Source organism: Callospermophilus lateralis, chromosome 4 (assembly GCF_048772815.1).
Source record: "Callospermophilus lateralis isolate mCalLat2 chromosome 4, mCalLat2.hap1, whole genome shotgun sequence".
Classification (NCBI taxonomy): Eukaryota; Metazoa; Chordata; class Mammalia; order Rodentia; family Sciuridae; genus Callospermophilus; species Callospermophilus lateralis.
The window spans coordinates 126,655,526-126,668,734 of NC_135308.1; the positions used below are offsets into that span (position 1 = coordinate 126,655,526).

The following is a 13,209-nucleotide window of genomic DNA, read 5'->3' on the forward strand; positions in this document are numbered from 1 at the left end:
TTGTCACTCGCCCCCTGGTTATTTTGCCCAGCCAGACTGCGGCATAGTAGATCTCACCAACATTTTCTGTTTCTCTCCCTTTTGCCCATGAAAGTTTATAAACATAATATAATTCATCCAATAAATTGATGAATTCATCCAATAAATAGGTCCTCCTTAACAGACATTTACTGGATAGTTACTATGTGTAAAATATTAGACCAGATACCAATCATATGAAGAGCCAGTTACAGCTTACCAAAGGGCTCCTAAGCTATTGACATTTATAACTATTAAATATCTACCATATGTAAAGCACTGGGCATGCCTGGAACAGTCTTTGAATGCCTTCGATGACTTAAGAGTATTTAAAACAATAAAACAAAGCAAAATGACCTAACAGGCAATTTAAAAATATGCATGAAAAAAATCATGCAGCAGTTTTAACATTCATTCATCTACAAACACAATATAATAAATAGATTATTCTCTCCATAATCACAGAAATGAAACAAATCACATAGCATAACCCTTTGAAAAACACAACTATATTTAATATGAAAGATCAGAAAGATTACAAATACCACATGGTGGGATGCTACAGTTTTTAAATGTATTATTAGTCATCCTTTACTCAACTATAAAGTCTTCTCTTCATTTTTCCTACAATTAATCCCCCCCAAAATAGTGTCACATTATCCATTAACCTTTGATGAAAACTACGTGATGGCACAGTTCATTCAGTAGTTAGCATAACATTTGGCATATAGTAAGCACTTAGTAAGAATTTTCTGAATAAATACATCAGAAACATGTACTTAGGGGAACAAATTAACATTGTTCTATTTCATAAGTACTTCTGAATACTCAGAATAAACCACTGTCTTTTGGGTGTCACAAAGAACTAGTAAAAGGATACTATATATATACACAGCTACTTCATAGTACTGTTTTTATTCAAAAGCTTTTACAATAAAATTAAAGATTTGTATATTTGAACTAGGAATAACTATAGAATTATTTATTACTATTTAACTCCATGTATACAGCAAATACAAGAAAACCCAAGTTCTTAAGAGGCAGAAGAAAACCACAGTATGGATTTCATATCTTTTTGGTAATAATTTTTTTTGTAGTGATGGGGATTAAGTCTACGGCCTCACCCATGGCAGACAAGGGCTTTACCACTGAGTTACATCTCTAGCCATAATTTTTAATAACATAAAGAAAACCACATTTTCACTGCATGATTCTATTCCTGCTAACGTTAAAGGTGCATGAGTGGTGAAAACCCAAGTTTCTCCAAATAAAATAGAAATTAATCAAGTGGCACATGAAATTAAACCTAATTTTATTTGTATCCTTTTAAAAGGATAACTGTGACTTTTATTTACTGCTTTACAAATTATGAGTACATAAAATTATTTTAACTGCAGTAAATAACATGTTTACATGTTTAGTTGTTCACAAAAAATTAAAGTAAGGTAGCATTTGAAGATCCCTTCTAAATTTGAAATTGATTCTATGAAATAAATATAGGAAGGGGAAAGAGAATAGAGAAAAAAATTCAGAAATGAAAACTCTAAAGAAACACACTCATTTAAAAAGAATAATATAGAGCTGAGATACAGAGAAATGTAAGGGGAAAGAGACACATTTAGCTGGAACTCCACTTCTGCCTTAGTTTAGTTCCACAAAGTAATTTAATATTTGCATCTGAATGGTCTGATGACTTTAGTATATTTCTTTAAAAAACTTATGAAGTTATTCTGTTTTCCTAATAGAGTGAATTGAATGAGAATGAGTAGTTACATGCCTGCTTTACTTTATGCCTTGAGCTGGATTAAAAGTTGATTAACAAAAAAGTCCAATATTAAAGTTCATCTTCTGAATCTTGATGATAAATTTTCTGAGGTTGCCTCTTGATATTGATCACCAGATCAATGGTTAATATTTTTGTCAAACACCGAAGAACTGAAGTTAGCAACTGGTATTTACCAATTACTGATTCCAAACCCGCCTGACTGCTTACCGTGAGTTGATTGGTTTGCAGTGCATGAAGAGTTCTCAAATATATTTGTGGGAAGCTGTAATTTACTTTCTTAGTCTTATAAAGGATTTTTGGAATGCCTAACAGTGCATTAGCAATTAATGTACTAACCATGGCCTCTTCTGATGGCTGGCATGTTTTGGCATAGTTGAGAAGATAGTAATGTAACAAAATCTCAAAATTACCACCCACTGGCAAAACACTACCTGCTGGCACAGATGAGGAATGGTAACTCTGGGAAGTACACAAATCCAATGACTTATATCTCACTGGTAACTTGCTCCCTGTTCTATCAACTTGTAAATTTTCATAAGAAATTTCTATTCTAGTGTTTTCGGTTGTAGGATTACCAGTTAAATTATTATCAGCTAATAGCTCATAGTCATCAATTATTCTGTTTTTTTCTGGAGACAAACACTTTAGTGTATCATCTATTTGGAAAGTATTTGTTGGTGTCAGTTTTGGTGTTGAATATGGAATATGTGTTTCTAATACTCTACTTGAAATTACCAAATCTGAATATACGTTTAAATATGCCTGAGTTTTTTCCAATTCATCTCCATTCTTTACAACTATATCTTGATATGGCCTTTGTATGGAGTGATTACTAATTTCAGGTAACTTATTAATTTCTCTACTATTTTTGTGAATAAGAGGACTTGATGTGTCATTTTGGTCACTGGCTCCTATTACATAATTTAGATCAAGGTCTTTAAATAACTGCCGAAGCATTTTGAATGCTCCATGTAAAGCACTCTGGTGTTGTTCAACCAAACCCTGCACTGGTCCACAAAGAACTATACAGTGTGGTATAAATGTACATGTGCTAATCAAGCCAAGATGAACATACCTTTTGGATCTAAGAATAAAAGGTTTACAAAATTTCACCAAAGCAGTGTTAGAAATTTCGTACCATGAAGAGGCTTGTGGTAATACAAATGGAGAGATACCAATGATCCTTTGGATAAGAGAAACTTCTTCTTCTGATAAACACTCCACCACTGATATGCCACTCAGGCCTGCATAATATATAACTAAATCTGGTTGCTTCACACTAGATAGGAGCAATTTTACATTCTGACTATGCAAATGTTTCATTATTGCTTTTGTCCTTTCCATAATCCAAAACTGAGATGTCTGAAATTGTGCTTCTGAACTTAGAATAAATTCTGATCCAGAAGTTGAAAAAAGAGGCTGAATGATTTCTGTTACTATCACCATTCTTATGTCACCATCTACTGGGCAGTAAATAGAAAAATCTCTGTGAAGCAAAAGCCCATCTATGATCCTAGAATCTGAAACAGGAAGGCCAGTGACCCCAACGTTCAGCTCTACAAAACAGTCATCCACTAACTCGAATACTTCAGTCTCACTTGTACAAGTCATACACTTGAAAAAGTAGTCACACATCAACTGTGAAATAAATCTGTGGTTATTTCTTCCCACTCTTCCACAAAAATACGCTTCTAACAATAATTCTAAAGAGCTCCTACACAATGTTCTCTCTTTCGCAGATGAAGAAAAGATGGAAAGAAAGTGTCTACTTAAGTATTGGTCCATAATACAGTCTAATATTTGTGTCTGAAACATTAGCAGAGCTTGGGAAATACATTTCCACTGACAACAATTTTTCCAATGCCTTTCATGGGTCTGAATATTTTCAGAAATCAAAGAATTCTTCTCTTTTTCTGAGATTGCATGAAGTCCTCTGAGTAAATGGCAAAGAAAGATAATGAATGTTTTAGCACCATCTCCTGTTTTTTTGAGATGACTGGAGACACATGTCAATACAATCCTGCACAAATGAAAAGAAAGAAAATCAGATTTTCAGATCACTGGCTTCCTACTTTGGAATCAAGTTGTAAGTTGTGTTTTCATTGTTATAGACAAAAGAATACTGTCCCTTTGATTAAAAGTTATTTCGTTATACTCCCAACTCCAGATTCTTGGAGGTTAACAAATACTCCTCTGGGCAGCGCCCAAACCCCGCTGGTCTCAATCGAGTTCATTTTTCTAGGTACACAGCCTTAGGATGGGACCTGAGTCAAGGAGACCCTCTGGAGGGCCTAACTTTGGGCAGGAGGGCGGGACGCCGATACCTGGCTATGGGATGCTCTAGGTGCAGCGCCCCCAGGAGGCGGCCTCCATCCCGGCTGAGCATTACCTCGCCGGTGGGCTTCGTACACAAAACCTGCCGGCCCTCGGGCCCTACGCAGCGGCTCACGATGGTTTCCAGCACCTCCACCACCTGTAACGCCACCTTCACAGACCCCGCCGCAGCCATAGAACTTAGAGTCTGAAGGGCTTTCCCTGGCCAGCAGGAGGAACAGCGGGTCGGACCAAAGAACTTGAGGCGCGGCCGGAAACGGAAAAGGCGGGAAGAAAACAGGAAACCAGGCGCTCGAGTCGGAAGCCGCGGCAGGTCGGCTTTTCGGATGAGCGAATCGGCTGCAGTTTCTCGCTAGGCGGAAAGTTTTACGTCCTACGTAGTTGGGTCACCAGGAACCTTCCTTCCGAAAATCTACTCGGCAGAAGGGCTGAGTGAGAGAACAGGCGCTGCAAGTTCAACTCCTTTGATTCTCTCGCACTCTCCCGCCATATACTGTCTGTGCCCTGGCAAAACCTGTGCCTGGAATTCACGCATATTCTGTCCACATGCATTATTTGCTCTGCTTCCCATTGCGAAGGCTGCTTCGCCATGCAGGACAGATGGGGAAGGCCTGGTTTGGGCCAAGAGTTTTAGGTTTTATGTCTTCCCCGGGGCTTTCCACATTTCGTGTCAGGCATCACAAAACCCAGCCACTAACTACAATTTAACCTTTTTTCTTTTTCTTTTTTTTCCCAGAAGTGATAGATTCAGATTTATTACATCGTTTCAACACACATTGGCCTTTTGGATACAAACCAAAGGCAGAACAGTGTACTGTTTTAGATATTAACATAGGGATTTGTTTGGGTTCAGATCTGGGTTTGCTCTGTCATTTACTCAGTTGTGACATTCAGCAAGTAACATTTTGAATCCTTGCTTTTCCCGTCATAAAATGGAGAGACATAAAAGAAAAATCTCATAAGGTTTTACGGAGGTGGAGAATAGAAAGCACTTTGCATAGTTCCTAGCGTAGAGTAAGTGCTCAACTAATACAGTATACCCACAAATTCCCATGTGGGATCACCACTTTTTCTGGCCCAGTATTCCCACAGAAAGGGTTTGTAAGACACAGAAAATACAATTAGCATAATAGCACAACACTATTAGATTCAAAACGTCAATACTATGAGGAAAATAATCTTGTAGATGTTTCATTGAATATGGAGGAGTTGTTTCCCTCTCCCTTTGATGCTGCGCACAGAATGGAAAACTATGCATCCTAACCCCACAGTTAATATAGACCAATGACAGCAAGCAGCAATTGGATCCTTAAATAGGAGAGAATTGGGAGAGGAGTGGGAGAAAGGGGAGGAAAATCAGAGAGGAAGTCATTATTAATTCATTATGGACTAGTAGATGATTTGAGACAATTATTGTTATATAGGCTTAGTTCATGTACTTAATAGTAAGATTCAAGGCTGGGGTCATGGCTCAGCAGTAGAGAGCAAGCCTTGCACTTGGGAGGCACTGGGTTTGATCCTCAGCACCACATACAAACAAACAAAGGGGGCTGGAGATGTGGCTCAAGCGGTAGCTGCTTGCCTGGCACGCCCGGCTGGGTTCCATCCTCAGCACCACATACAAATAAAATAAAGATGTTGTGTCCACCGAAAACTAAAAAAAAATTTAAAAATTCTCTCTATCAAACAACAACAACAACAAAAACTCAAAGGTATTGTGTCCATCTACAACTAAATTTTATATATATATTAAACAGTAAAATTCATTTTTTGTCTCTTCCTGGTTCTAGTCATCAAAAAGGGGTTGGTTATATTACTCAATATACTTTCAAATAGTGGACTATTTCAAACAAGTATTAAAACCAGAGTCCTATTTAAGTTTACCCTATAGACATTGATACAAACTTGTGATTTTTTTTCCTTACAGTAAGAATATGCTATCACTCAATTTGTTGTGTAGTTTTTAGAGTCATTTAACTTTTCTTGAGTCTTCTGTATAAAATCTGGCTAACTTCCACTTAGGGTTGTTAAGAGGATTGAAAAAGAAGGAGTATAAAGTACCAAGTAAAGCATATATTAGGTATTCAATCTTAATTGAATCCTTCATTCATTCCCTGTTCAATCCTTTCCCCATCTCCTGCAACTACTTCCACAAAATAAATTAGGAAAAATTTATTCATTACATACTAAAAGTCATTTGACCAGTTTGCTCTTTTTAAAAATTTTATTTAGAATACCTACTTGTAGAAGTTAGCATAATTTTACAGATCATTAGAAAAATTCAATTATTTTCTCTCAGCAAACATGTATAACAGGTTAGGAATAATAGATTAGAAATGTAATACATTACAAAACGGTAGCCTATGACTATCTGTACATTTACTATGCACCTTAAGGAAAAGAATTTGACAGTGTGCTATACTTACACTGCAGATAACATACTGTTATTCTATCATACAAAACTGACCAGTGGTAGTGCTTAAATTTATAAATGGCCATAAAACAGGATTTTTAACTTAAATGTACATTTACCATGCTAAAAAGTGGAAAAAAAATTAAATTTTGTGGCCTATCAGTTCAAATGTATCATGGCATTTTTCTTTAAATGAAGAATTTCAATATTGTAATACTAAAATAATTTTTCATGATAAATGCAGAAAGAAATTTTCCCAAATATTTTAGAAAGCATATTCACATTCATTTTGTCATGGGTTTCTTGTGGCTTTTCTAAATATGTTAATCACATTAATAAGACACTGGTCCTATACAATTTTAACAGTCCATCTTCAGTTAAAAACTGTAACAAAAATAGTATGTTAAGAGTAACAAAAAGTAAATTAAATATGTTAAACTCAGACAATAGGTAGAATAAAATGAAGACAAATTACATAATAGTGGCAGGTTATACAATTTAAAGAATCTCTTACACTTAAGTCAAATACAACAGATGTTGAATTGTAAACTCACTGATTTTTGTGGGAATTCTCCCATTAGTTCAAATTGGAAAAACTGACATAAATGCTAATATTTTATTTCTATATATTTAACATAATTCAAAACAATCTGTCTCATGTATGGCTCATCAGTAGTGTCATCACTATATTTCAACAAAAGAACAAAACTTCATTGCCCGTTAGAAATGATAAGCATTGGAAAAAATGGAATTTTATACATTTTCTTAAATTTAGACTAAGATATTCTTCAAAAAGTTAAAACTGCCTTCCACAAAATTCTGTGTATATGGCACAAGTTGATACCCAAAACAGTGTGAATTCCATCAAAAAGGCACTGTTTTCTACTCAGAATAATCTGACAAGTCTACTTCAATGATGTCTGAGAATAAGAATATTTTGAAATAGGTAAGTAGACAAACCCTTATAAAAGTACAGCATTACTGTTTAAATATACTTCACCTATATAAAAGGAAATAAAATGACAGAAAATGACCCTTTTATGACAAGTAAGCCTATAAACACTTTGAATCATATAATAGTTCTGTAACACAAAAATGACAAAAAATATTTTCTTAAAGGCACAAAAGCATGAATATTAAATGAGGATTGTATTTTACAAGGCCAACTTTTCAATGGAATGCAGTTGTCAACTGAGCTGTAACAAAGATTACACTGTACCTTTATAAGTGATACAAAAAAAGTGCTGATATGAAATATAAGTAAAATATCTACTGTAACAACACTTCAGATGCCCTGTTTTGTGTCTTTTCCTACCCAACAACATGTCACTAAATGGTAGATAACTGAAGATATAGTACATTTAACAACTAAAAATGTGTATGTCAATAATTATTATTCATCTAAATTTCATTTGAGAAAATTTTTTATAATAAAACTGGTTATAAAGTCATATATCCTGGAAATCATCATGAGGCTCTCAGACAATTGCAAACTAAATCCATGAATTCATGTGTGAAGAAAGAGTACTCTTAGGTAAGAACATTCAAAGTCAATTACATATTATGGCTAAATACAGAGTAAATTATGGAGTTCAAAGAATTCACATACTAAGTCTAGTATAAGTACTGATCTAAAATTAAGCCACCAATTCCTGAGTTTTGTGTTCAGTTCATAGAAAAGAACTCACAGAACTAAAAGCATAACAGGACAATTAGATTAGATATATGCTTTTAGTATACAAGAAACAGTCATGAATAACCCTGTTCTTTAATTTTTGACTCCTTGGGTATGAACTCACAATATCTGCCCTAAAGAGAAATTAAAAAAATAAAATAGTTACCTTTCCAGTCTTAGAAGATATATAAATAAAACACTATTTAGACCAAATGAAAATAACATGCAAGTGGATAAGACCCTAAGGCAGGTCACCAATAAAAATTTTTCAGTTTTCAGGTTTAAATGATGAAATGACTTTCATGATCAGCCAATCAATTATATATAATATAAATTAATACTAATTTAAACCTTAAAAAATCGAATTGTACAATATTTACAAAATGTTACATGTTGATGAATAGGCAGTTGAGCATAATATTGGTAATAGAATATGAATATAAAAATATCAACAAATATGAAATATAACCCCAAATCCACTTGTTCTTATAGTCATGAAAATACTGGATACAGGTGCATCTTATTTATGATGTTATCAATTTAAAAATATTTTCATGAGTACATACAGAATACAACATTGTTTTACCAACATTACATGGAAAATAGCTCTTCGCAGAAACCTAATACTTAAGATACCTGGTTATATTGATTAGAGGGAAAAAAGTAGATTTTATTATTTTTAATTTCTGTAATTTAGCAATCATCCCTTGACTTTATATTTATGCATAACAAAAATTGTAATTTTACTAGTGTCTTTCCATCTCTTATTTATAACCAAACAGTTGTTCAGTTTGATTTTTATTTTCATTTTAATAACCATTTAAAAGTCTATACTTTTAGGATTCTAAGATATATTTTAGGACAACAAGTTCCTAAACTGAACTGCCTTTGCAAAAATTGTTTTTGAGGACTATAAATATTTATCTGAACACACAAAGTCAAAATATTGAACTGAAGAAATATGCAAAGAAACTTAAAAAAAAAATTTGCCTGAGCCTGAACAAGGAGGAATCTTAATGAACTATGGTTTTGCCACAGAATGAAGTTACTAAGAACAGGGTTGTGAGGGTAATAATAAACAATTAAACTTAGAAATTGGTATTCTTAGATGCTCAACTTATTGCACATTTTAAGGAAACCAATTTTAATGTACACATTAAAGACCACCACCTTATTGTCTTTCTTTTTGGCTTTTGAAATAAAATAAAAATTCTATTTTTTTCTATTCTATTTATTCATTGAACACACTAGGTTGTAAATGAAAGCTAGAATGTTTTTCATAAGGAAAAAACATGAATTATCAGCATTTCATATGCCCTATGAACATGTCTAGTATTTGTATCTAGTATTTGCCTGGTCCTATGTTATGGACCAGGTGACTTAAAAAATAAAAAGAAAAGCAATAAATTTTGATCACACTTTTTCAGCAAGTGTGCAAGATGGTATTACAATTAATAGTAGTTTTATACCAGTTTTTTTATATTGATATACACACAAGTACTATATACCTGTATCTACAAATATTAAATTCTAAGGATTAAAAAATATTGTGTAAACTTAAAAAATTTGCCACCTGTCTCAATATGTTAATTTTGACGATTCATACTTTTTTTCTTGCTGTTTGTAAGGAGATAATTGAACTGGGTACTTTGGAAATAATTTTAACAGTATTGTGTACTGAATTACTTATGTCTATTATTCCATCATTCCCCAGTCTAATTACTTGATAAAATTTTGTGCCTGTTTAATGAAGAAAATAGATTACTATACATACATTTTTAAGCTTGATAACATTTTTGTTATGAACAATGTTAACATTATATCTCAAAACATACTATAGAACACAAAGACTACTGTCAGGTAAGAGTACATAAGAGACAGCTATGTATACATGTGATTTAATATACTCACATGTAGACACATTCTCACAAAAGCTAGAAATGTCCTGGCACTTAACATATAGCTCACTATAATAACCAAACAGGATAGCTCTTGTTTCAGGTTAAGGATAAAAGATACGAAAGGTAGACACCTCTACATTTTTCTCCTAGATTTTTTGTCTTAGAAATATTGTGATGTTTAATTAAAGACCGAAGCAACTTGAACACTGGTCCCAGGCCAAATTTGATCTTTCTAGTTCACTGATTCAACTGTAGAGAACTTCTACTTAAACATGAAGTTTATTATGACTTGAAGCAAAATCAGGAGGAAAATGATGATGAAGTATTCTTTTTGTTGCAGAAAATAATCCGCGGCAGGTGTGCTTGAAACTAAATGATTTCGAAGAGCCATAATATTTCTACAAAAAGAAGCAACAGTAAATTTTATAAGGATTTTCCAGATATGTCAGCACAAAACTCAAATTTGGTATTATACAATGTCAAAACATTTAATTACATGATCTAAAGTAACCAATTACTACAGAACAAGGACTTGATGATGCTATGTGAAGCCTTTATTAGACTCTGTCTAAATCTAAATTCCACATTGTACCAAACACATAACCTAATGATACATTAAACCTGTCAAGTTTTGATGATATGGAAACATAATCACCTTCTCTGTTTCGATAGTGATTTTAAAACAAAAATTTTGCTAACAGTTGCCTCACTAAGGTTTTTTTTTTTTTTTTTTTTTTTTATCTTTATTTTAGGGAAACGGGGGTGAGGGCAGAAAAAAATTCCTAAATTCCACAGAAGAAAATAATACACCAGATTTCATAATACTTTCCAAATAAAGAACTCTTTATATGCTTTTTGTATGCTAACAAAATAAAATGTTAATTTAGTCATGAAATGTGTTCACAATATCCTCGTACCACCTTAAATGCTTCTGGATAAAAACACCCAATTAGTGAAACACCTTTTGTTTATTGGACTTCTGCTATCAAAGTGTTTTACCAGTGTAAATAATGAAAGGATGGGGGGTTGGAGTTGTAGCCCTGTGGTAGAGTACTTGACAAGTACATGTAAGGCACTCGGTTGGATCCTTAGCACCACATAAAAATAAATAAAATTAAAGATATTGTTTTCCATCTATAGCTAAAAAAGATTAAAATTAAATTAGGAAATGTTAACATTTCATATAAGGGCTAATACCCAAGATGCATAAGATATGCTCCCTGCTCTAAAGGAGCTCATAGTTCAATGCATGCACTTAGATGCTCAAAAGAATATGTAGAGGGAGCTATACAAGCTGAGCTAATGGGATTTATTAACTCTACAGGGAAGGGTGAGTGATTAGAATTTAATTCTGAAGGATAAAAAGAGATTTTCTTGATGAGCAAGGTGGGAAGAAGAGCAATCTCAGATGTGGACTCAGTGGGGGGAAAGGTCCAAAGATGAGAAAGCACAGTACATTCTGGGAGATGTGAGAAGCTTTGTAGAACGAGAGCATGGGTTAAGTGCAGAGGGTGAGCTGTAGATGAAAATGCTAACACAAGCCATAAGATCTCCAAGAACAGAGAAAATGTTTTTTTATCCAGAACATGCATCTAGCACAGAGTTCTGAATACACAAACACAGATGAGATAATTAATATTAAACATTTTAAAAACTGATATAGCATGAATGCATGTTAGCCTTACTGGATCATGGGGTAGAACGTAGAGGAGGAGTCTGCGACTACAAGAGGAACACTCAAAAGATCTCAGGGCAGTGACTGTTTACCAACTGCCATGTAAGTATTTCTATCTTGTAACAAGTGGTGCATACCAATTAAATATTAGCCATGCACAAAGGAGTCTAGAGAAGAAAGCCTTTGATAACTTTCTCAGAAACAATCTAGCATGCTACAGTAGTAAAATGAAGTGATTCCAATTTTACATTCACAGAGTGGGGGGAAAAGAGGGTTTCCTTATCATCTAGTATTTAATGCTGAAGGAATTTCATAGGTTCAGACACCAGGTAATTAGAGCCCAAAGTTCTATTCTAGCTTAGCAAAGTTATAAAAATATAGTTTGCATCTGATTTCCTATGTAACAGAGTTCTTTATTCTTTTTTTTTTTAAAGAGAGAGTGAGAGAGAGAGAGAGACAGAGAGAGAGAGAGAGAATTTTTTAATATTTATTTTTTAGTCTCGGTGTACACAACATCTTTGTTTGTATGTGGTGCTAAGGATCGAACCCGGGCCGCACGCATGCCAGGCGAGCGAGCTACTGCTTGAGCCACATTCCCAGCCCAGAGTTCTTTATTCTTGTGGACTCAAATGACCAGCCACTGTCCATGTATTACCTTTTAATTTCTTCCTGTGTTTGTTTTATAGATTCGATGGAACTTTGAATGTCTCCCAGTTCTATCCCTTTCTTTCTTCGTGTACTTGGTTTTACAGATTGAGCTAAAAGACATTTAGAATGAAGTTGTAATCATAAGTACAATCTATAGTTAAATTTAATGATTCTGACGTAATAAACATTTTCCTAGGCATTAGTTTTGTAGTTTAGACATGAGCATAATAAAACTAATATTCTGCATTTTGAAGTCTCAAGCACATTATTTTATTAGAGTACAACAACCAAATTTAAAGTAACCACAAATTAAATTTTTCAATAGCATCAGTTTTATTTTTTAACTCATTAAAACTGGCAAAAATAGGGCTGGGGTTGTGGCTCAGTGGTAGGGCACTTGCCTAGCATGTGTGAGGCACTGTGTTTGATTCTCAGCACCACATTGAGTTGTCCATTGATAACTCAAAAAATATTTAAATTAAAAACTGGCAAAAATAATTCACTCATGTGTATTAATTTTGGGAAGGTATTACTCTTGTGTCCCTTACCCATTTGCCTACATCTAAAGAAGTCAGCTTTTTGAGGCCCTTTCCAATATTTTATTGTTAATGTTATCTTCATTGTCCTAGTTACCCAAACTTTAACCTCTTTAGTCAGTTTTGATACCTCTTCTACACATATCTGTTGCCAATCAGCAAGCTGTATTTTGTCATTTCCAATTCCTTCTCATACCCATTCCTTCCTTTCCATTTTTGTAAA

General features: G+C 33.9%; 2 protein-coding genes across 8 annotated transcripts in view; both read right to left on the reverse strand.

The window, feature by feature from the left end:
• Nucleotides 1-511: 511 nt before the first annotated feature.
• Bbs10 (Bardet-Biedl syndrome 10) lies at nt 512-4,375 on the reverse strand. The gene is made up of 2 exons (XM_076853134.1): nt 4,129-4,375; nt 512-3,824 (listed from the first exon to the last, which is right to left on the reverse strand). The coding sequence occupies exons 1-2, from the start codon at nt 4,311-4,313 to the stop codon at nt 1,853-1,855; spliced, it is 2,157 nt and encodes a 718-aa protein (XP_076709249.1). The 5' UTR covers nt 4,314-4,375; the 3' UTR covers nt 512-1,852.
• Nucleotides 4,376-6,343: 1,968 nt separating this feature from the next.
• Osbpl8 (oxysterol binding protein like 8) overlaps nt 6,344-13,209 on the reverse strand; it is a 192,452-nt gene continuing 185,586 nt past the window's right edge. For 6 of the 7 annotated variants that reach the window (XM_076854889.1, XM_076854893.1, XM_076854892.1 and 3 more), the window contains 2 exons: nt 12,458-12,560; nt 6,344-10,525 (listed from right to left, as the gene is read on the reverse strand). In XM_076854889.1, coding sequence (XP_076711004.1) covers nt 10,390-10,525; nt 12,458-12,560 — 239 coding nt within the window. In that variant the 3' untranslated portion in view covers nt 6,344-10,389. The remainder of the gene's footprint in view (nt 10,526-12,457; nt 12,561-13,209) is intronic. The other variant, XM_076854895.1, reaches the window with a different exon arrangement.